This window comes from Pan paniscus, chromosome 12 (genome assembly GCF_029289425.2).
Source record: "Pan paniscus chromosome 12, NHGRI_mPanPan1-v2.0_pri, whole genome shotgun sequence".
NCBI lineage: Eukaryota > Metazoa > Chordata > Mammalia > Primates > Hominidae > Pan > Pan paniscus.
In genome coordinates this window covers 82,874,854-82,896,090 of record NC_073261.2, presented here as the reverse complement: position 1 = coordinate 82,896,090, position 21,237 = coordinate 82,874,854, and the positions used below count along the sequence as shown (strand labels likewise).

The 21,237-nt window shown below is 36.9% G+C and overlaps 1 protein-coding gene across 4 annotated transcripts in view; it reads right to left on the bottom strand.

Annotated features, from left to right (window-relative positions):
- Window positions 1-21,237, bottom strand: part of THADA (THADA armadillo repeat containing) — a 362,591-nt gene that overhangs the window by 291,821 nt on the left and 49,533 nt on the right. For all 4 annotated transcript variants that reach the window (XM_003809126.5, XM_055108026.3, XM_003809127.7 and 1 more), the window contains 2 exons: window positions 15,410-15,567; window positions 2,128-2,237 (listed from right to left, as the gene is read on the bottom strand). In XM_003809126.5, coding sequence (XP_003809174.3) covers window positions 2,128-2,237; window positions 15,410-15,567 — 268 coding nt within the window. The remainder of the gene's footprint in view (window positions 1-2,127; window positions 2,238-15,409; window positions 15,568-21,237) is intronic.

Below are 21,237 nucleotides of genomic sequence, written 5' to 3'. Positions count from 1 at the left end.
TAATAAAATGTGTCCACAGCTTTCCTTCTAAGCATACATCATGTGAGGAGTTGTTACTATCTATGTGGGGACAAAAGTTAACTAAAACCCCATGTTTGTCTCTATTCCCAGAGCCATCACCCAAGAGGAAGCCCTCATCACCTCAGATCTACTTTGTTATAACTGATTGCAGGCTCTCCTTACTATAATCTGTATTACAATCTATCTAACCTAACATTTCCAACCAGAAAACTGCTTTTACATGCCAACCCCACAATCAACATCAATCTCATGTTTTAAATTTGTAGGAAATTCTATAATGCAAAGAGGTCTTCTTAAATATCTATTTTATTTGATTCATACAACAAAAGCCAGAGATCTGTCAATAGGGCAAATACCCTTTTCCTTAAAGATGAAGAGATCAAAGGTTAGGGAGGTTAATTTTTGTACAATCTCATTGCCAATAAATGGAATGAATATACACAGAACTAAGAACCAGAGTCACAGATTACTGCTATTCCTCCATTCTATGATGCCTCCTATGATCTATTTCAGAGCAAAAATGTTTGATGCCTCTCTCCATCCCTGCTACAGTAAATCTATTTCCAAGACACTCTATAATTTGGCCTCAATCTATCAACTTGCCTGGTTATTTCCTACCAACTCCACCACTACAGGAAGGATGGCTTATTTATTCACCTTGCTGATTCTAGCCTCCGAACATTTACTCACAATGTTTCCTTCTTTCAACTCATGCATTAGCACAAATTCCACCTCTTCCAAGAAGCCCTACCATCCTATCCCCATTGCTTTCTCTCTCGGCTATTCCTATATGTTTTATAAATTTCACCCAAAATTTGGCAGTTTTATCTTGTTCAAGTGTGTCGGTCTTACTTCCAGGCTGGTAATCAGTCCACACACATCCACACACAGAGAGATGCTGGGTGCTGTATACAGCCAGTGTTGGTTCTGACCAGTCAGTGCTCACAACATACCTTTTGTTAAATATTTTGAATTTCATCTCTACTTATTTCTCAAACTAAACCATAAGCTCTTTAATAACAGGAACTTCATCTTAAAAAAACCATAATATCATCCAAACCAAGCACAGTACTAAGCACACTGCTGGTATTCATACATTCTTGTTAACTGACTTGATAGGAGTGGAGTGTGTTGTGTTTTGAGGGAAAAAAAAGTTCATAAGTCATGTCTACACTGGAAACAAAAAGTTGAAAAGATAAAATATTTTCAACATCAGCAGTTTAATGTCAGGGACTTTTTAAAAAGTATCATTTAAAGACATTCTGTGCAGCCCATAACTGCCAAAATGTTTTATAAATGTTTTTACCAGGCATGTGAAAAAAAAAGTTTCAAAAATATTCAAGGAATAGATGTCTTAACAGCCTAAAATAAAATGTTTGCTGAGGCTACAAGGCTGGCAGAACTCTGCTTCATTTCAAAAAGTTTCCAGGCAATGGAAATGTTTTCCTGGAAAATACTACCTTTTATTTAGAGAACACTTGCCATGAACACTTAGTCATTAAGTAATTTAAGGTTTCCCCACAAGCTCTTTGGAGGAAATCTATTATATGAATGAATGAAATTATCTGTAACTATAATGTCAAGAAATACATTTGGTTAAATATATGAAATCTATCTAAGTAGTTTTCCAGGTAAAAGGAAAAAAATCTTTTCTACTTTTCAGTCTACTTACTGTTCTTTTAAACTTTTCTATATGATAAAATTATGAAGAAAAAAACCAAAATCCTTAAGTGCTTCTGTAATACAAACCCCCAAAATTGCAAGGCCTGTTTTATTCCAAACACCAAGTAATTTTCAAACAGACAAAACATTTATTTCATTCAATAAAAAAAAAAACAGTAATTTCAAAGCTATTTTTAGCAAAATCTTTGAGTTTGCTTCAAATCACCTTTCAATGACAGAATAATAACTCAGTTTGGACGTTTCAATCAGTTATCTGCAGTAAATCATACAATGAAACCTAAGAAAACAATTTCTTCCAAGAGTTTTGTAGTCAACCAGGTCTTACTCTTTTAAACTTCAAAAGACACAACTAAATTCTACTCCAAGCATATGCTTTGTATATTTAGTCTTTTTAAAACGTACACAAAAGGATATTTGTTTTACCTGTTTAGTACTTCAGTGAGTTTCACAAAACCAGTATAAGCCAATTCAAATGCTCCTCTGTGCCTGGACTGCAAAAGGTGTTGTTTAAAGTAATCTCCTATTTCTTTTACCTTTAAAAAAAAAAAGCAAAAACAAATGTCCGATTTATGTTTACATTCGCAAGTATATTTATATCAGTAACACTGTTTAGAACCCAGGTCTAGGGGTCCATTCATTTAGCGCTTACCATATGACAGAACATGTTTTAAGCTTTTTTTTTTTTTTTTGAGATGGATTTTTGCTCTGTTGTCCAGGCTGGAGTGCAGTGGCACAGTCTCAGCTCACTGCAACCTCCACCTCCTGGGTTCAAGTGATTCTCCTGCCTCAGCCTCCCAAGTAGCTGGGATTACAGGCACCTGCCACCACGCCTGGCTAATTTTTGTATTTTTAGTAGAGATGGGTTTCACCATGTTGGCCAGGCTGGTCTCTAACTCCTGACCTCAGGTGATCTGCCCACCTTGGTCTCCCAAAGTGCTGGGATTACATGCGTGAGCCACTGTGCCCAGCTATTTTAAGTATTTTTTTTTAACAATAGCTCATCTAATCCTCACAGTAATTCCATGAAATAAGTACGATCATTATCTCTACTTCACAATTGGAAAACTGAGGCCAAGAAAGGCTAAGAAACTTATTCAAGGTCAGACAGCAAGAAAGCAATGGAACCAGAACATGAAGCCAAGCAGTCTGGCTCCAGAGTTGACCATCTTTAACTGCTACACTAGAACTGCCTTCCTATGTCACATTCACAAACCTCAGTGTGTTTTCTGTTATAGCTCATGTTATTCAACTCCAACAGAAAATCACACAAAGCGACAACACTCACACACATAGGTCTAGGTGAAATAATTACCTTTTTTCCTTCTTTTAAAAATTTTTTTCTTTTTTATTGTGGTAAAATATACATAATATTTATCATTGTAACCCTTTTTAAATGTACAATTAAGTGGCATAAGTACATTCATACTTTTGTACAACCATCACCATCATGCATTTAGAGAACTTTTCATCTTCCCAAATGGAAACTCCATACCCATTAAAAAATAACCCGTATTACCTTTTAGAGACATAAAATTGTTAATGACAATGCAAGATGTGGTGCAAAGGACCTCCTGAAAAACTACTAGGCTTCACTTCAAGACAGAACCATGGAATTTGCCAGAATGTCACCCAGTGGCTTTCCTACATGCTGTCTTTCTCCACACAAGATTAGACAAATAACAAATATGACTTTTTTTTAAAAAAAAAAAAAAACAGGGTCTGGTCTTGCTTTATCACCCAGGCTGGAGTGCAGTGGCACAATCATAGCTCACTGTAACCTCAAACTCCTAGGCTCAAGGAGTTTGAGGTTACAGTAATACTCCCACCTTAGCCTCCTGAGCAGCTAGGACTGTAAGTGTATGTCACCAAATTCACCTAATTTTTTAATTTTTTGTACAGACAGGGTCTTGCTATATTGCCTCGGCTTAAGTACAGTGGCTATTCACAGCTGTGATCACTGTGCACTACAGTCTCCAACTCTTGGGCCCCAAGGAGTCCTTCTGCATCAGCCTCCCGAGTAGCTGTTAACTACAGGCATGAACCACTGTGGCCGGGCAGATTATTTATTTTAAAGAAAATAAAACGGACAATTCATTGTTGACTAAGGTTTTGAATAGAATTAACTTTTAAGCTGATTAGGCTTTTATACCATTAGATTTAGTGACTATTGTCTTTTAAAAATCAAGATTTTGTATAAAACTCAGGACCAAAGCTGTAACCAGCTATCTCTTGATCCAGGTCTCCCCAGCAGATCACAGGATGGTAAAAGACAAGTTGTCCCAAGATATCTCAGATATGCTTACCTAGAAACACCTCCTATCTCAGCATAGGGACTAGATTAGTATTCTGCACACATTAGAGATGATAAACAGTAGAATAAGTAGTTAAACATGTCATCATGGGCAAGTATCTCAGTTTCCTCATCCATAAACTAGGGATAATACCAGTATTTAGGACACAGGTTGTTGTATTAAAATAAGTAATAAATTGAAAAGCTCAGAACAGGCCCATAACCTATAATCCAATTCAGTTCAGTATGAGTTCTGACTAGGGTTCTAAATAGAGGAAAACTAAAGACATAATCCACACTCAAAGTACATCTGATTATAAAGATATAATAAGTGATACACATGGAGAAACAAGAATCAGATAGGAGACTAACAAAGAACCAAAAAAGCAGTACATAATAATTTTTTAAAAAAAAATTCTAACTCTTTAGTATCCCAAAGAGTGACAGGTCATGTTCTTCAGTTAGTTTTCCTGTAAAGATCTGATGATACTCTTGATTTTAGTATCTTTTAAAGACCACATACTACCAGTTGTCGAGAGCCACAGTCAGGTAAGCCTTATTTTATCTCCAATGTGGTAATTTCAGAGCATACTTTGAACAGAATTATCAAGGCTTAAATCCGAATTAAACCCCTAAAATAGGGCTGAAGCCCGATAATCCTATAAAATAAGTAACTCATGATAGCCAGCTTAAAAAAATAATACTAATACAAAATAAGGACTAGAAGAACCACCAGTTAGCTTATTTGTAATGACCATCATTTCGATTATTAGAGAAACAAGAGATTTCTAAGAAGGTACTTAAAGACAGAAAATAAAAACAGAAAGTCAATGAGATGAGGTTTCTCTAACTTCCTTAATTTTTTTCCCAAAATGTTGCAGATATTAAAACATACTTCAGGAAAACATAAACTTTGTCATTACTGACAAAGTGCTTCTCTGTGGATTTACAACAGTTCATAATTTACTCCTTAGGCAAAGATCAGATTTTCATTGCTTCCTTTATTCAAACTCCCTTCGAAGGGGTCTAAAACAAAAAGCATATAATAAAAATCAAAGACCTCAGAAGTATGACCAGTGGGTGGTCTTCTCAAGGATGGACCTCAACCCTAGGTATTCCTGGCACAGAAAACAGATTGATGTTCTAAGGACAAAACTGAGATACAGGCAGTTTTTCCTTTCATTTTGCACTTAATAATTTCCGAATAAACCCACATGGCTAATACCTAGGCTTATTATCTTTTTTCCTTTCGAAGATAATGTAAAATTCCTGTTAGATAACAGTCTTTCTTTAGCACCATGTAAAATGCTTCGCAGCTTAATGCTGTGGTAGATAGAAAAGATGAAAACAAGATGCCTGTCCTCAGCAGGCTTTTAGTTCACTTTGGCAAAGAAAACCAACATGCTGTCTGGTGTCCATTAGAAGCATAAGTTCCAAAAAATGAAAGATCCTTTTGCACTGGAATAATGAGAAAACACTTCACATCCAGAACTTGAACAGGCTATTACAGTACTTGGGTGGACCAAAATGAAAGAGGGTAATTAACATGAGAAGAGGCTGGGAGACTAGAATGAATAGACCAACACTAAGTAAGTGCGTGCCAGCTACCTGCCAGATACTTTGCTAGGTCTTTTCATATCAATGAATGAGCATACACAGACAAGGGTAAGTAAACCTGGCTGAATGACCTAGAAGTTTCGTGCTAGAAAACAGTAAGGACAAGGCTACAAGGAAGAGATGAATCCAATTACAAATGACTAGTGGGCTTGGCAGTGTAGTCCATGAGCAGCTGAACAGAGAAGAAACACCAGGCTGACAGCCTTCCAGTGGATAATCAGACTACATGAAACAGACTTAACTCAAACCACTTACAAAATTAATAACAATAAAATCAGAAACAATTTCAAAATCTGATTTTTAAAATGAAAATCTCAGAATTTTCACTTTAAAATGAAAACCTCTGAAAACTCCAACTCAATTGCCTATTAGATACCACTGAGTTTCTATTTAAGGTTCACAAAATGGATAATGGATGTACAAAATAATTTTTTAGAGGTAACTATTAATTTTTATTGCATTTCTTTCTAGTCTTTTCCTTTTTTTCGACTCATAATTTTTTTAAAAAAACCTCTTAGCAAACTTGGAAGAGACGAAAACTTCCTTAACATCATAAAGAATACCTATAAAAACCCAACAGGCAAACATCACAGACAACAGTGTAGGGTTTTTTTGTGTGTGTTTTTTTTTTTAATCCTCTTTAAAATCAGGAACAAGATAAGGGTTCCTACTGTCACAACTTCTACTGAATTCTGTTCTGGAGCCCCTATCCAGCACACTAAAATAAGAAGAAATGAAAAGTGTAAAAAATATGAAAGAGGCCAGGCACGGTGGCTCATGCCTGTAATGCCAGCACTTTGGGAGGCTGAGGCTGGTGGATTGCCTGAGCTCAGGAGTTCGAGTCCAGCCTGGACAACACAGTAAAACCCCCATCTCTACTAAAATACAAAATACTAGCCGGGAGTGGCACCATGCGCCTGTAGTCCCAGCTACTTGGGAGGCTGAGGCAGGAGACCTGCTTGAACCCGGGAGACAGAGGTTGCAGTGAGCCAAGATTGTGCCACTGCACTCCAGCCTGGGCAACAGAGCGAGACTCCACCTCAAAAAAAAAAAAAAAAAAAGGATGGTTCAACATACACAAATCAATAAACGTGATCCATCACATAAGCAGAACCAATGACAAAAACCACATGATTATCTCAATAAACGTAGAAAAGGCCTTCAATAAAATTCAGTACCCCTTCATGCTAAAAACTCTCAATAAACTAGGTATTGATGGAACATATCTCAAAATAATAAGAGCTATTTATGACAAACCCATAGCCAATATCACACTGAATGGGCAAAAGCTGAAAGCATTCCCTTTGAAAACCGGCACAAGACAAGTATGCCCTGTCTCACCACTCCTATTCAACATAGTATTGGAAGTTTTGGCCAGAGCAATCAGGCAAGAGAAAGAAACAAAACCATAAAAACCCTAGAAGAAAACCTAGGCAATACCATTCATGACATAGGCATGGGCAAAGACTTCGTGACTAAAACACCAAAAGCAACTGCGACAAAAGCCAAAACTGACAAATAGGATCTAATCAAAGAACTTCTGCTCAGCAAAAGAAACTATCATCAGAGTGAACAGACAACCTACAAAACGGGAGAAAATTTTTGCAATCTATCCATCTGACAAAGGTCTAATATCCAGAATCTGCAAGGAACATAAAAAAATTTACAAGAAAAAAACAAACCACCCCATCAAAAAGTGGGCAAAGGATATAAACAGACACTTCTCAAAAGAAGACATTTATGCAGCTAACAAATATATGAAAAAAGCTCATCATCACCGGTCATTAGAGAAACGCAAATCAAAACCACAATGAGATACCATCTCATGCCAGTTAGAATGGTAATCATTAAAAAGTCTGGAAACAGATGCTGGAGAGGATGTGGAGAAATAGAAACACTTTTACACTGTTGGTGGGAGTGTAAATTAGTTCAAAAGTTGTGGAAGACAGTGTGGCGATTCCTCAAGGATCTAGAACTAGAAATAACATTTGACCCAGCAATCCCATTACTGGGTATGTACCCAAAGGATTATAAATCATTCTACTATAAAGACACATGCACACATATGTTTACTGCAGCACCATTTACAATAGCAAAGACTTGGAACCAACCCAAATGCCCATCAATGATAGACTGGCTAAAGAAAATGTGGCACATATACACCATGGAATACCATGCAGCCACAAAAAAAGAATGAGTTCATGTCCTTTGCAGGGACTTGGATGAAGCTGGAAGCCATCATCCTCAGCAAACTAACACAGGAACAAAAAATCAAACACCACATGTTCTCATTCATAAGTGGGAGTTGAACAATGAGAACACATGGACACAGGGAGGGGAACATCACACATCGGGGCCTGTCGTGGGGTGGAGGGCAAGGGGAGGGAGAGCATTAGGACAAATATCTAATGCATGCGGGGCTTAAAACCTAGATGACAGGTTGATAGGTGCAGCAAACCACCGTGGCACGTGTATACCTATGTAACAAACCTCACGTTCAGCACATGTCTCCCAGAACTTAAAGTAAAATAAAAATTTAAAACAAAAAACTCTTATTGTTTGCAGGTGACATTATGGACATATAATCTACAAATAATCCACAAATGATTAAAATAATAGAGTTTAGTAATATGGATGAATATAAGATACATATTTAAAAAGCAGTTGTATTTTTATAGCCCAGCAAGATAAAGTTCAAATATGTAATTTTTATAAAGATGGATTTACGATAACATCAAATATTAAAATGCACCTTGAAATAATAAAGACATGTAAACCCTTTTATGGAGACAGATTTTTTAAAGCATTTTTAAAAATTCTTTTTCATTGACAAATAATTATCCATATTTATGGGGTACACAGTAATGTTTCAATACATATAATAAATAGTGATCAGATCAGAATAATCAGCTTATCCATCATTTCAAACACTTATCATTTCTTTGTGTTAGGAACATTCAACATTCTGCTTCCAGCTATTTGGAATTATTAATATATATATATTATTGCAAACTATAGTCATCCTACTGTGGTAAAGAACACTAGAGCTTATTCTTCCTATGTAGCTGTAATTTGGTATCCTTTCACAACTCTACCTATCTCCACCCTCTCAACTACTCTTCCCAGCCTGTAGTATCCTCTGCTCTACTTTTTACTTCGAGTTCAACTTCCACATGTGTGAGAACATGCAGCGCTTAATTTTCTGTTCCTGGCTTACTTCACTTAACATAATGTCCTCCAGTTCCATCCATATAGCTGCGAATGACAGTATTTCATTCTTTATTATGGCTGAATAGTATTCCACTCTGTATATATACACCACATTTCTTTACCCATTCATCTGTTGTTGGACACCCAGGTTGATTACGTACCTTGTGTATTTTGAATAGTGCTGCAATAAACATGGGATTGCAACACTATTCAATCAAGGGGTTGCAGCACTCTATCTCTTCAATATACTGATTTCCTTCTCTTTGGATAAATGCCTAGTAGTGGGATTGCTGGATCATACGGTATTTCTATGTGTAGTTTTTAGAGGAATCTCCGCACTGTTCTCCATAGTAGCTATACTAGTTTACATTCCCACCAACAGGGTGTAAGAGTTCCCTTTTCTCCACATTCCTGCCATCATTTGTTATTTTTTTGTCTTTTTGGGAACAGCCATCCTAACTGGAATGAAATGATATCTCATTGTGGTTTTGATTTGCATTTCCCTGATTTGTGATGTTGAACATTTTTTCATATATTTGTTCGTCATTTCTATGTTTTTGAGAAATGTCTGTTCAGATCATTTGTCCTTTTTTTTTTTTTTTTTTTTTTTTTTTGCTGTTGAGATGTTTGAGGTCCCTGTACATTTTGGACATTAATCCTGTCAGATGAATAGTTTACAAATTTTTTTCTCCCATTCTGAAGTTTATCTTTTGGCTCTGTTGTTTCCTTTGCTGTGCAGAAGGTTTTTAGTTTGATATAATCCCACTTACTTTTTGTTGTCTATGCTTTTGAGGTCTTATTTATAAAAATGTTTTCCCAGGCCAGGCGGTGGCTCACGCCTGTAATCCTAGCATTTTGGGAGTCCACGTCGGGCAGATCACCTGAGGTCAGGAGTCTGAGACCAGTCTGGCCAACATGGTGAAACCCCATCTCTACTAAAAAAATTCAAAAATTAGCCAGGCAGGGTGGCACATGCTTGTAATCGCAGCTACTTGGGAGGCTGAGGCAGGAGAATCGTTTGAAGCCAGGAGGCAGAGGTTCATCTAAACCCGAGACAGCGCCACTGCACTCCAGCCTGGGCGACACAGCGAGACTCAAAAAAAAAAAAAAAAGAAAAAATCTTTTCCCAGATCGATGTCCTGAATAAATACCACTATTCAAGTAGTTTTATAGTAGTCTTTACCATTTATTGTTTTGAAGGTCTTTTATCCATTTTGAGTTAATTTCTGTTTTTTGTTTTTGTTTGTTTTTGAGACTGAGACTCGCTCTGTCACCAGGCTGGAGTGCAGTGGTGCGTTCTCTGCCTCCTGGGTTCAAGCGATTCTCCTGCCTCAGCCTCCCGAGTGGCTGGGACTACAGGCGCACACCACAAGCCCAGCTAATTTTTGTATTTTTAATAGAGACGGGGTTTTACCATGTTGGCTAGGATGGTCTTGGTCTCTTGACCTCTTGATCCACCCGCCTCAGCCTCCCAAAGTGCTGGGATTACAGGCATGACCCACCGTGCCCAGCCCATTCATTTTGAGTTGATTTTTGTATAGAGTGAGAGGTGGGTCTAGTTTCATCCTTCTGCATATGAAGAAAGCATACTCAGTTTTCCCAGCACCGTTTATTGGACAGTCCTTTACCCAATGAGAGTTCGTGGAGCCTTTATCGAAAATCAGTTGGCGGTAGATACATTAATTTCTGGGTTCTCTATTCTGTTCCACTGGTCTATGTGTCTGTTTGTACACCAGTACCACACTTTTTTGTTGCTACAGGTTTGTAGTATATTTTGAAGTCTGGTAGTATGTTACCTCCAACAAAATAATTTTTAATAACATACATCTCAGGATTTTTATAAAGGAAATTAAGATCAAAGTGCAAGAAAAATACAGTGATTTCTGTTCTTAAAATTTAAAGAACAGAAATTTAAATTCTAATCACTTATCTTTTTAAAATTAGCATATCCTGCTCTTAACTTTTCATAAAAAGTATCTCTATAGGGAAATTAACATGTTTTATGGACTCACAGGGTATAAATTTCCACAGGGGAAGAAGCTACATGCCATGTTTCCAGGCATGTATAATTCACCAACAGACTAATTAGGGGATCTAAATGCTCATCTAAAGCATAAAACCCATAAAAAACAAATATAAATATATTTTAAATCTACCCTTTATCTAGAGAAGGTAAATTCTGAAATGTACTACTAACGCAAAGTAATTAAACACAGTTCTCTTACTTGTGAAATGGAGCTAACACTAGAACCTACTTCACAGGATTATTGTGAGAAATAAATAATAAGATTATGCATTTAAGTGTTTATCAGAGTACCTGGCAAAGAGTAGCAAACAGTAAATGTCCATTTTATTTTTATTTTATACTATAAAGTAGTGAGACTTAATCCCTAAGCCTTAATTTGAATTCTGACTTTAAGACACAGCCACTTCTAATTTCACTTTGGTTAAACGGGATGTTTTACAAAAGTTTACACTCCAGTAAAACAGTTAATGTTTTAAACTGTACCTTCTCTCCTACAGTGATTTCTTACTAACTTTTGGGATTTCTTCAAAGCTCAAACACTGTTCTCCTACAAAACAACAAAGGTAATAATTTTCTACCACTCAGATATCATCTTACCAGAATGTTTATTCTTTGCTTTCTAGCAAATTCTTAACCATGGGCAATGTTAACTGTTGCCCTGTAGTCTGACTTTTTAAAATGAATTTCTGTCTGGTATCCTCTATTGTATTTCTAAGCCCTTTGACGTCACAGAACCACATATTATGTACTTCTTTATTTTCCCACGATATCCTTGTAGTAAGGCAGTCAATAAATAGGATGTGGTTACATGCACAACTTCATTTCAAAGCTTAAAAATGGGAACTTGCATTGAATGCAATTCAATGAAATTATTTGTAATTTCTAAAAAATAAACTTTGGCAAAAGAAAATACAAAAAGCAATTTAAGACTTGTGAATAAACATATATCCCATTTGTAGTTCATTACAGAAAATATAAAATAATAACAAAAGACACTACTGAGGGAATATATCAATGTAGTTAACTCTGGGCATCATAAAAGTTACAACAGAATCTAACATACAATTTTTAGGCCGGGCATGGTAGCTCATGCCTGTAATCTTAGCCCTTTGGGAGGCTGAGGTGGGAGGATCGCTTTAGTCCAGGAATTCAAAACCAGCCTGGCATCATGGTGAGATCCCGTCTCTACAAAAAATACAAAAATTAGCCAGGAGTGGTAGCACACACCTATAGTCCCAAATATTTGGGAGGCTTAAGCCCAGGAGGTTGAGGCTGAAGTGAGTCAAAATGGAACCACAGCACTCTAGCCTGGGCGCCAGAATGGGACCCAGACTCAAAAAAAAAAAAAAAAAAAAAACTAAAAAAGAATGTTTTAAAATAACAATTTCTAATAGTTGGCAATCTTACTCGTGTGATTTCTGTGGCGATAATTACCGCAGAGGGAAAGCATGAATGAAAAATCTACCTAGTAGTTTCTTTTTAAGAATATTAGGGAAATACATATAAACTTAAGTTCATATAGTACTCCAGGTGGAGGAAGCTGTTTTAAAAAATCAGTAGGCACTGGGTATCAGATAGCCCATGAAAAGAGAACCAACAAAATGTAACAAGCAAAAGCTCTACATCAGCAAAACATCAAGTTTGAAAACTCCACACACATCATCTAGTCAGGAAGTTGTGAGATAAGGTTGTGTGTACTGCTTACTCTTGAAGGGTCTCCACTTACATCCCTCAAAGTTGGTTTTATCTCTGCCTCTTGTACAGGAACACTATGAAAGAACCTTTCATTATGTGATTACAGCGAAGGAGGAAAGTCAGACATGCCTCTGAATGAACACATTTTCCTCCTGGAGAAACTGGTGACAGCACACTGCTTCACAAGAAGTGCTCTAGGGAATCAATCATTTAAGAAAAAGTTCAGTAGCAAGTCATCTTACTGTCCTGTTGCTTGCGAAAATTTACCTGGATATGGGAAATACAGAAAATTAAACTTAAAGAAAAATTAAATGAGCAGCTCACAACAAAGGCAGCACTGTGCCATGTCAGAACACAGGCTGGCAAGGAGAAGAACTGGGTTCCTGTTCCAGAGCTGCCACAAACTAGCTTTGCAATCTTGGGCAAACCAGGTAACATCCAGGGTTCAGCTTCCTCTTGTCCAAGAGAGCTGGATAATATCATCTCTATGATCCTTCCAGCTCTAATGGTTTGTGAATACAACACTGAAAACTCAGAATTATAAACAAACCCCATTTCTTCTCCCCACACAGCAACAAAAAACCCCAAATTGTAATCTTCCCTACCTTTTATACTCCTATATGGGGGATTTAAGTGGCCACCCGTTTAAACAAGGAGCTGTAAAATCAGGATGATCTTAAACGGACTGTCATCTACATTCAAGTCATCAAATTTCAAAATAGAATAGAATTGTATTTTAGACTGTATGGAATGGCTTTCTTCATCCATTGAGAGAAAAGTAGATCACAGTTATTACTCTGAAGAATAAGAAATGCAAGTTCCACATTCTCCCCTGTAACTAGGGTTGCATTCTGCCTGCAAGTCACTTCACTGCCTCCGTGTATTCAGACGGCAGTCACATTCACCTAAGGCTTGACTCTTAAATTCATAGTTTTACCACTAGGCACAGCAGATCTAGCTTTGCCAGGGCAACGATGCTCTTGGAAGGGTGTACCTCAGGTGTGGCCCAGCCATTCCAATGTAAATGACGTTCTTCTCTGTCATTTATATTTTTAACTATTAAAGGTTTTAAGCACATGTAAGTATATTTAATTATTATTAATTTAAAGGAAGTTCATGGGGCAAAAGGTTATGTTTAAAAGCAGGAATCCTCCAGTAATGTAAATAACACTAATTTCTTGATGACTTTGGATTTTTATTGACTCCTAAACTGAGACATTTCTTTAGCTAAAGTCAGCAATACGAAGAATCAAGTTTTTCATAGAGGACGGGGTTCCAGTGTTAGAACACTGCTATTACATATACAGTTCATCGCTCATTCAGTCATCAGTTTCTTCTCACGCCTATGTATGTGAGGTTACCATGTGAATGGCAACATAGAAAAATGACTGGACCTCATTACAACGGAAACTAATGTTTTACAGAAAAACAGTCAGGATCTTATTTTTTATTTAAGCAGTCACTGGAAGAATTCTTTGGTTTATAAGAACCTGTCTTTTTGTGATAATTGTTTTTTTTTTTTTAACAAACATCTCTTATTTTACATTAATTCCCAATTTTAACATGGCTGTCGCACATAAATTAAATACATAAGATTTGGGTGCTATGTAAAAAGTGTCAAGGCAAAATAATGTTCATAGGAAGCTTTCACGTCTTAGTTACAATAAAAGCAAAATACATTTCCCTTAATTTGTTTTTTAAACACTACCCAACAAACCCAAAAAACTAAATGTTTTAACGTCCTTGGAAAGAGAAGTTGGGAAATCAAAGGCCTCTAGCACATGTTTACTTCTTAGCAAGATGGTGAACATCAGTGAAGTAATCATTAATCATAGCTGGATTCCTCAGCAAAGATGTTGGCATTGGCACTACAGCCAGTCACCAGCAATGACTGCAAGTAACTCGAGGACACTAACGCCTATTTGATTTGGAAGAGAATAAGGAACATAATGATGCCTGAAGTGTCCTGTGCGCCCTTGCCTTTCTTCATCTCAAGGCCTTGCAACATCACAAGCCCAGCTGTTAACCAGATGCATGCAACATAAGCCACAGAGTGTGAGAAAAAAAGTATTAGCATTATTTCCATGGAACTAGTCATGTAGTTATTATAGAAATAATCAGCATTAGTATACTACAATATTTGTTTTGTTCTTGAATTGTAACACCCTAGGGAAAAAGTTGCCTTTATTTTTAAAAAGTTAAAAATGAAAGTACATGTTATATATCTTTGCTGAAAAATGGTGGGAAATGGATTTGTCAAAACCATATGGAAAGGAAGAGGGAATCAATTAAAAACAGAAATCTAATAAATCTAAAATATTTCCAAATGAAATGCTTGTGGTAAGCTAACTTCTTGTAAACACTGCACTCAAGTCACTTGAACAGTTCCAGATGGTGAACTAACTTTGTGGTCTTAAAACAAAAGTCAGCCAAAAAAACCAAGACTACAACTTTATTATCAATGCAGTGGGAAACATGAGATCCATAATCAACCAACATGTTACTTTTTTTCTTTCCAAAATTTAAGAGATTTGTGGAGTTTTACTAAATAAGACAATTTAAAGCTAAAGTTTAAGTCTGTGTATGTGAAATGGAGAAATAAAAATTAGAGATAAAACTACAGTTAAAAGTGAGGTAAAATCTACACTTATTTATATACCTTAGAAAAAATTTCTAAAAATGCCACAGTTTTGAAATGTACTATAAAGTCTCACATTCTAAATTACCATGAACTTTCTTCAGTTAACATTTGTATGATTTTATTCAAGAAAAATTTTAAACCTTTTTTTAGAGTTGAGTTATAAAAAAAGTTTGTGATTTATGCGTTGACCAGAAATTATACATGGTGGAATAAACATGTGTCTTACCTGCTCCACCGTCAATAATCCATCAGAAGATTCTGGCACAGGCTGCATGGGCAGAAGCTGGCACAACATGCCTAAAAGTAAAGCAACTTCCTTCATACTTCTCCAACAACACACCAGCACCATCTGCGCAGTTACATCACATGTTTTTACTTCTTTACCTTAAACAAAAAAAACACAACTATTGCAACCTTGATTACTCATATCCCAGGTTTCTAAAAACAAGCTTATTCATAATTTCCCCAAGAATAATCTGCTTGAACAAACCCGATTTGTCATGTTACATTCACTCAGAAGGAAAGAAGCTAACATTTGTCGAGCATGTGTTATGAGAAGAAATCATGCTAAGTTTTTTTTTTTTTTTTCTTTTTTGGAGACAGGGTCTCGCTCTGTCACCCAGGCTGGGGTGCAGTAGCATGCTCATGGCTCACTGCAGCCTTGACCTCCCAGGCTCATGCAATCCTTCCACTTCAGCCTCCCTAGTAGCTGGGACTACAGGTATGTGCCACCACACCCAGTTAATTTTTGTATTTTTTTGTAAAGACAGGGTTTCACCACATCACCTCCTGGACTAAAGCAATTCTCTCGCTTGGGCCTCCCAAAGTGCTGGGATTATAGACATGAGCCACCATGCCAGGCCCAGTATTTTAATTTATTATTTTCAAATTAAATTTTAAAATAAAACACAATATTGTTCCAAAACTTGTTTAATCTTTAATTTCCAAAGATTAAACAAACTCTGCCTCTCTGTCATAAAGTATGATATGGATGACTATAATAAATACACTATTTATTTTGGTGAGCATGACTGTTGCATTAGTAAAGGAGTAGAATATAACTTTTAAAATCAAAGGAAAATACAAATTATCTTTCAAAATATATTTAATTCCCATGGCCAATAAGCTATAATTAGCCTTACTTACTCTCTTATTCTAGTTTTAGGAGTATTTTTGGTACTGATATTTTTTTAAAATCCAAGATGAACTATTATATTAAATAAAAGAGCACGCTGACAAATGGTACTTATAGGGTAATCTCATTTGTGTTTTTATTTAAAAAGCCCAATGCATTAAATGGGTAAGTGTACATACACATAAATATATAAAATAAGTATAAAATAATATATTGCACTAAAGAAGGAAGACATGGAATTGGAGAGGAAACCTTGGAGGAATTTAATTTGTTTTTAATTCATATGTACCTCTGCTGTTTGAAACTATTACAATAGGCTATAATTACATTTAGATGTTATTTTGTGTAATTTAAAAATTTAAGTGTGGAGATAATTTTTTGCAAGACAATATCCCCACCTAGTGGAGAATGTAGAATATGTAATACATCACTAAGAAATTGCTGCTTCTGATGACGTTTTACAGCACTGCAGAAAATTCAGTAACAACTAATGATCAAACAAGATGTAAGAACTCGAATTCTGGAAGCTTGACACAACAAAGCAGCTCCCATTTTACTAATAAGGTTTGTTTCCTTTAAAAGCCTGCTTGACTTTAAGAACTCTCACAGCAGACAATGAACCACATTGCTGGGAGAAGTTGATTGCTGCCCAAACTCAGGTTCATTATATAGCACTGCTCTTTTATCACCTGGGCTGTCAAGGCAGGTTTTATCACTCCAAGGCTTTCTGTTCTAACAGCTTGTTCGCTGCACAACAGCACCTAATAGGCTGGTGAAAGTCTTTTTTAATTTAATTTTATTATTATTATACTTTAAGTTTTAGGGTACATGTGCACAATGTGCAGGTTAGTTACATATGTATACATGTGCCATGCTGGTGTGCTGCACCCATTAACTCCTCATTTAGCATTAGGTATATCTCCTAAAGCAATCCCTCCCTCCTCCCCCCTCCCCCCACCCCACAACAGTCCCCAGAGTGTGATGTTCCCCTTCCTGTGTCCATGTGTTCTCATTGTTCAATTCCCACCTATGAGTGAGAATATGCGGTGTTTGGTTTTTTGTTCTTGCAATAGTTTACTGAGAATGATGATTTCCAATTTCATCCATGTCCCTACAAAGGACATGAACTCATCATTTTTTTATGGCTGCATAGTATTCCATGGTGTATATGTGCCACATTTTCTTAATCCAGTCTATCATTGTTGGACATTTGGGTTGGTTCCAAGTCTTTGCTATTGTGAATAGTGCCGCAATAAACATACGTGTGCATGTGTCTTTATAGCAGCATGATTTATAGTCCTTTGGGTACATACCCAGTAATGGGATGGCTGGATCAAATGGTGTTTCTATTTCTAGATCCCTGAGGAATCGCCACACTGACTTCCACAATGGTTGAACTAGTTTACAGTCCCACCAACAGTGTAAAAGTGTTCCTATTTCTCCACATCCTCTCCAGCACCTGTTGTTTCCTGACTTTTTAATGATTGCCATTCTAACTGGTGTGAGATGGTATCTCATTGCGGTTTTGATTTGCATTTCTCTGATGGCCAGTGATGGTGAGCATTTTTTCATGTGTTTTTTGGTTGCATAAACGTCTTCTTTTGAGAAGTTCTGTTCATGTCCTTCGCCCACTTTTTGATGGGGTTGTTTTTTTCTTGTAAATTTGTTTTGAGTTCATTGTAGATTCTGCATATTAGCCCTTTGTCAGATGAGTAGGTTGCAAAAATTTTCTCCCATTTTGTAGGTTGCCTGTTCACTCTGATGGTAGTTTCTTTTGCTGTGCAGAAGCTCTTTAGTTTAATTAGATCCCATTTGTCAATTTTGGCTTTCGTTGCCATTGCTTTTGGTGTTTTAGACATGAAGTCCTTGCCTATGCCTATGTCCTGAATGGTAATGCCTAGGTTTTCTTCTAGGGTTTTTATGGTTTTAGGTCTAAAGTTTAAGTCTTTAATCCGTCTTGAATTAATTTTTGTATAAGGTGTAAGGAAGGGATCCAGTTTCAGCTTTCTACATATGGCTAGCCAGTTTTTCCAGCACCATTTATTAAATAGGGAATCCTCTCCCCCACTGCTTGTTTTTCTCAGGTTTGTCAAAGATCAGATAGTTGTAGATAAGAGTGGCGTTATTCCTGAGGGCTGTGTTCTGTTCCATTGATCTATATCTCTGTTTTGGTACCAGTACCATGCTGTTTTGGTTACTGTAGCCTTATAGCATAGTTTGAAGTCAGGTAGCATGATGCCTCCAGCTTTGTTCTTTTGGCTTAGGATTGACTTGGCAATGTGGGCTCTTTTTAGGTGCCATATGAACTGTAAAGTAGTTTTTTCCAATTCTGTGAAGAAAGTCATTGGTAGCTTGATGGGGATGGCATTGAATCTATAAATTACCTTGGGCAGTATGGCCACTTTCATGACACTGATTCTTCCTACCCATGAGCATGGAATGTTCTTCCATTTCCTTGTATCCTCTTTTATTTCACTGAGCAGTGGTTTGTAGTTCTCCTTGAAGAGGTCCTTCACATCCCTTGTAAGTTGGATTCCTAGGTATTTTATTGTCTTTGAAGCAATTGTGAATGGGAGTTCACTCATGATTTGGCTCTCTGTTTGTCTGTTATTGGTGTATGAGAATGCTTGTGATTTTTGTACATTGATTTTGTATCCTGAGACTTTGCTGAAGTTGCTTATCAGCTTAAGGAGATTTTGGGCTGAGACAATGGGGTTTTCTAGATATACAATCATGTCATCTGCAAACAGGGACAATTTGACTTCCTCTTTTCCTAATTGAATACCCTTTATTTCCTTCTCCTGCCTAATTGCCCTGGCCAGAACTTCCAACACTATGTTGAATAGGAGTGGTGAGAGAGAGCATCCCTGTCTTGTGCCAGTTTTCAAAGGGAATGCTTCCAGTTTTTGCCCATTCAGTATGATATTCGCTGTGGGTTTGTCACAGATAGCTCTTATTATTTTCAGATACGTCCCATCAATACCTAATTTATTGAGTTTTTAGCATGAAGGGTTGTTGAATTTTGTCAAAGGTCTTTTCCGCATCTATTGAGATAATCATGTGGTTTTTGTCTTTCGTTCTGTTTATATCCTGGATTACATTTATTGATTTGCATATATTGAACCAGCCTTGCATCCGAGGGATGAAGCCCACTTCATCATGGTGGATAAGCTTTTTGATGTGCTGCTGGATTCGGTTTGCCAGTATTTTACTGAGGATTTTTGCATCAATGTTCATCAAGGATATTGGTCTATAATTCTCTTTTTTGGTTGTGTCTCTGCCTGGCTTTGGTATCAGCATGATGCTGGCCTCATAAAATGAGTTAGGGAGGATTCCCTCTTTTTCTATTGATTGGAATAGTTTCAGAAGGAATGGTACCAGTTCCTCCTTGTACCTCTGGTAGAATTCAGCTGTGAATCCATCTGGTCCTGGACTCTTTTTGTTGGTAAGCTATTGATTATTGCCACAATTTCAGAGCCTGCTATTGGTCTATTCAGAGATTCAACTTCTTCCTGGTTTAGTCTTGGGAGGGTGTATGTGTCGAGGAATTTATCCATTTCTTCTAGATTTTCTAGTTTATTTGCGTAGAAGTGTTTGTAGTATTCTCTGATGGTAGTTTGTATTTCTGTGGGATCGGTGGTGATATCCCCTTTATCATTTTTTATTGCGTCTATTTGATTCTTCTCTCTTTTCTTCTTTATTAGTCTTGCTAGCAGTCTATCAATTTTGTTGATCCTTTCAAAAAACCAGCTCCTGGATTCATTAATTTTTTGAAGGGTTTTTTGTGTCTCTATTTCCTTCAGTTCTGCTCTGACTTTAGTTATTTCTTGCCTTCTGCTAGCTTTTGAATGTGTTTGCTCTTGCTTTTTGAGTTCTTTTAATTGTGATGTTAGGGTGTCAATTTTGGATCTTTCCTGCTTTCTCTTGTGGGCATTTAGTGCTACAAATTTCCCTCTACACACTGCTTTGAATGTGTCCCAGAGATTCTGGTATGTTGTGTCTTTGTTCTCGTTGGTTTCAAAGAACATCTTTATTTCTGCCTTCATTTCATTATGTACCCAGTAGTCATTCAGGAGCAGGTTGTTCAGTTTCCATGTAGTTGAGCGGTTTTGAGTGAGCTTCTTAATCCTGAGTTCTAGTTTGATTGCACTGTGGTCTGAGAGACAGTTTGTTATAATGTCTGATCTTTTACATTTGCTGAGGAGAGCTTTACTTCCAACTACGTGGTCAATTTTGGAATAGGTGTGGTGTGGTGCTGAAAAAAATGTATATTCTGTTGATTTGGGGTGGAGAGTTCTGTATATGTCTATTAGGTCCGCTTGGTGCAGAGCTGAGTTCAATTCCTGGGTATCCTTTTTGACTTTCTGTCTCGTTGATCTGTCTAATGTTGACAGTGGGGTGTTAAAGTCTCCCATTATTATTGTTTGGGAGTCTAAGTCTCTTTGTAGGTCACTCAGGACTTGCTTTATGAATCTGGGTGCTCCTGCATTGGGTGCATACATATTTAGGATAGTTAGCTCTTCTTGTTGAATTGATCCCTTTACCATTATCTAATGGCCTTGTCTCTTTTGATCTTTGTTGGTTGAAAGTCTCTTTTATCCGAGACTAGGATTGCAACCCCTGCCTTTTTTTGTTTTCCATTGGCTTGGTAGATCTTCCTCCATCCTTTTATTTTGAGCCTATGTGTGTCTCTGCACGTGAGATGGGTTTCCTGAATACAGCACACTGATGGGTCTTGACTCTTTTATCCAATTTGCCAGCCTGTGTCTTTCAATTGGAGCATTTAGTCCATTTACATTTAAAGTTAATATTGTTATGTGTGAATTTGATCCTGTCATTATGATGTTAGCTGGTTATTTTGCTCGTTAGTTGATGCAGTTTCTTTCTAGCCTCGATGGTCTTTACAATTTGGCATGATT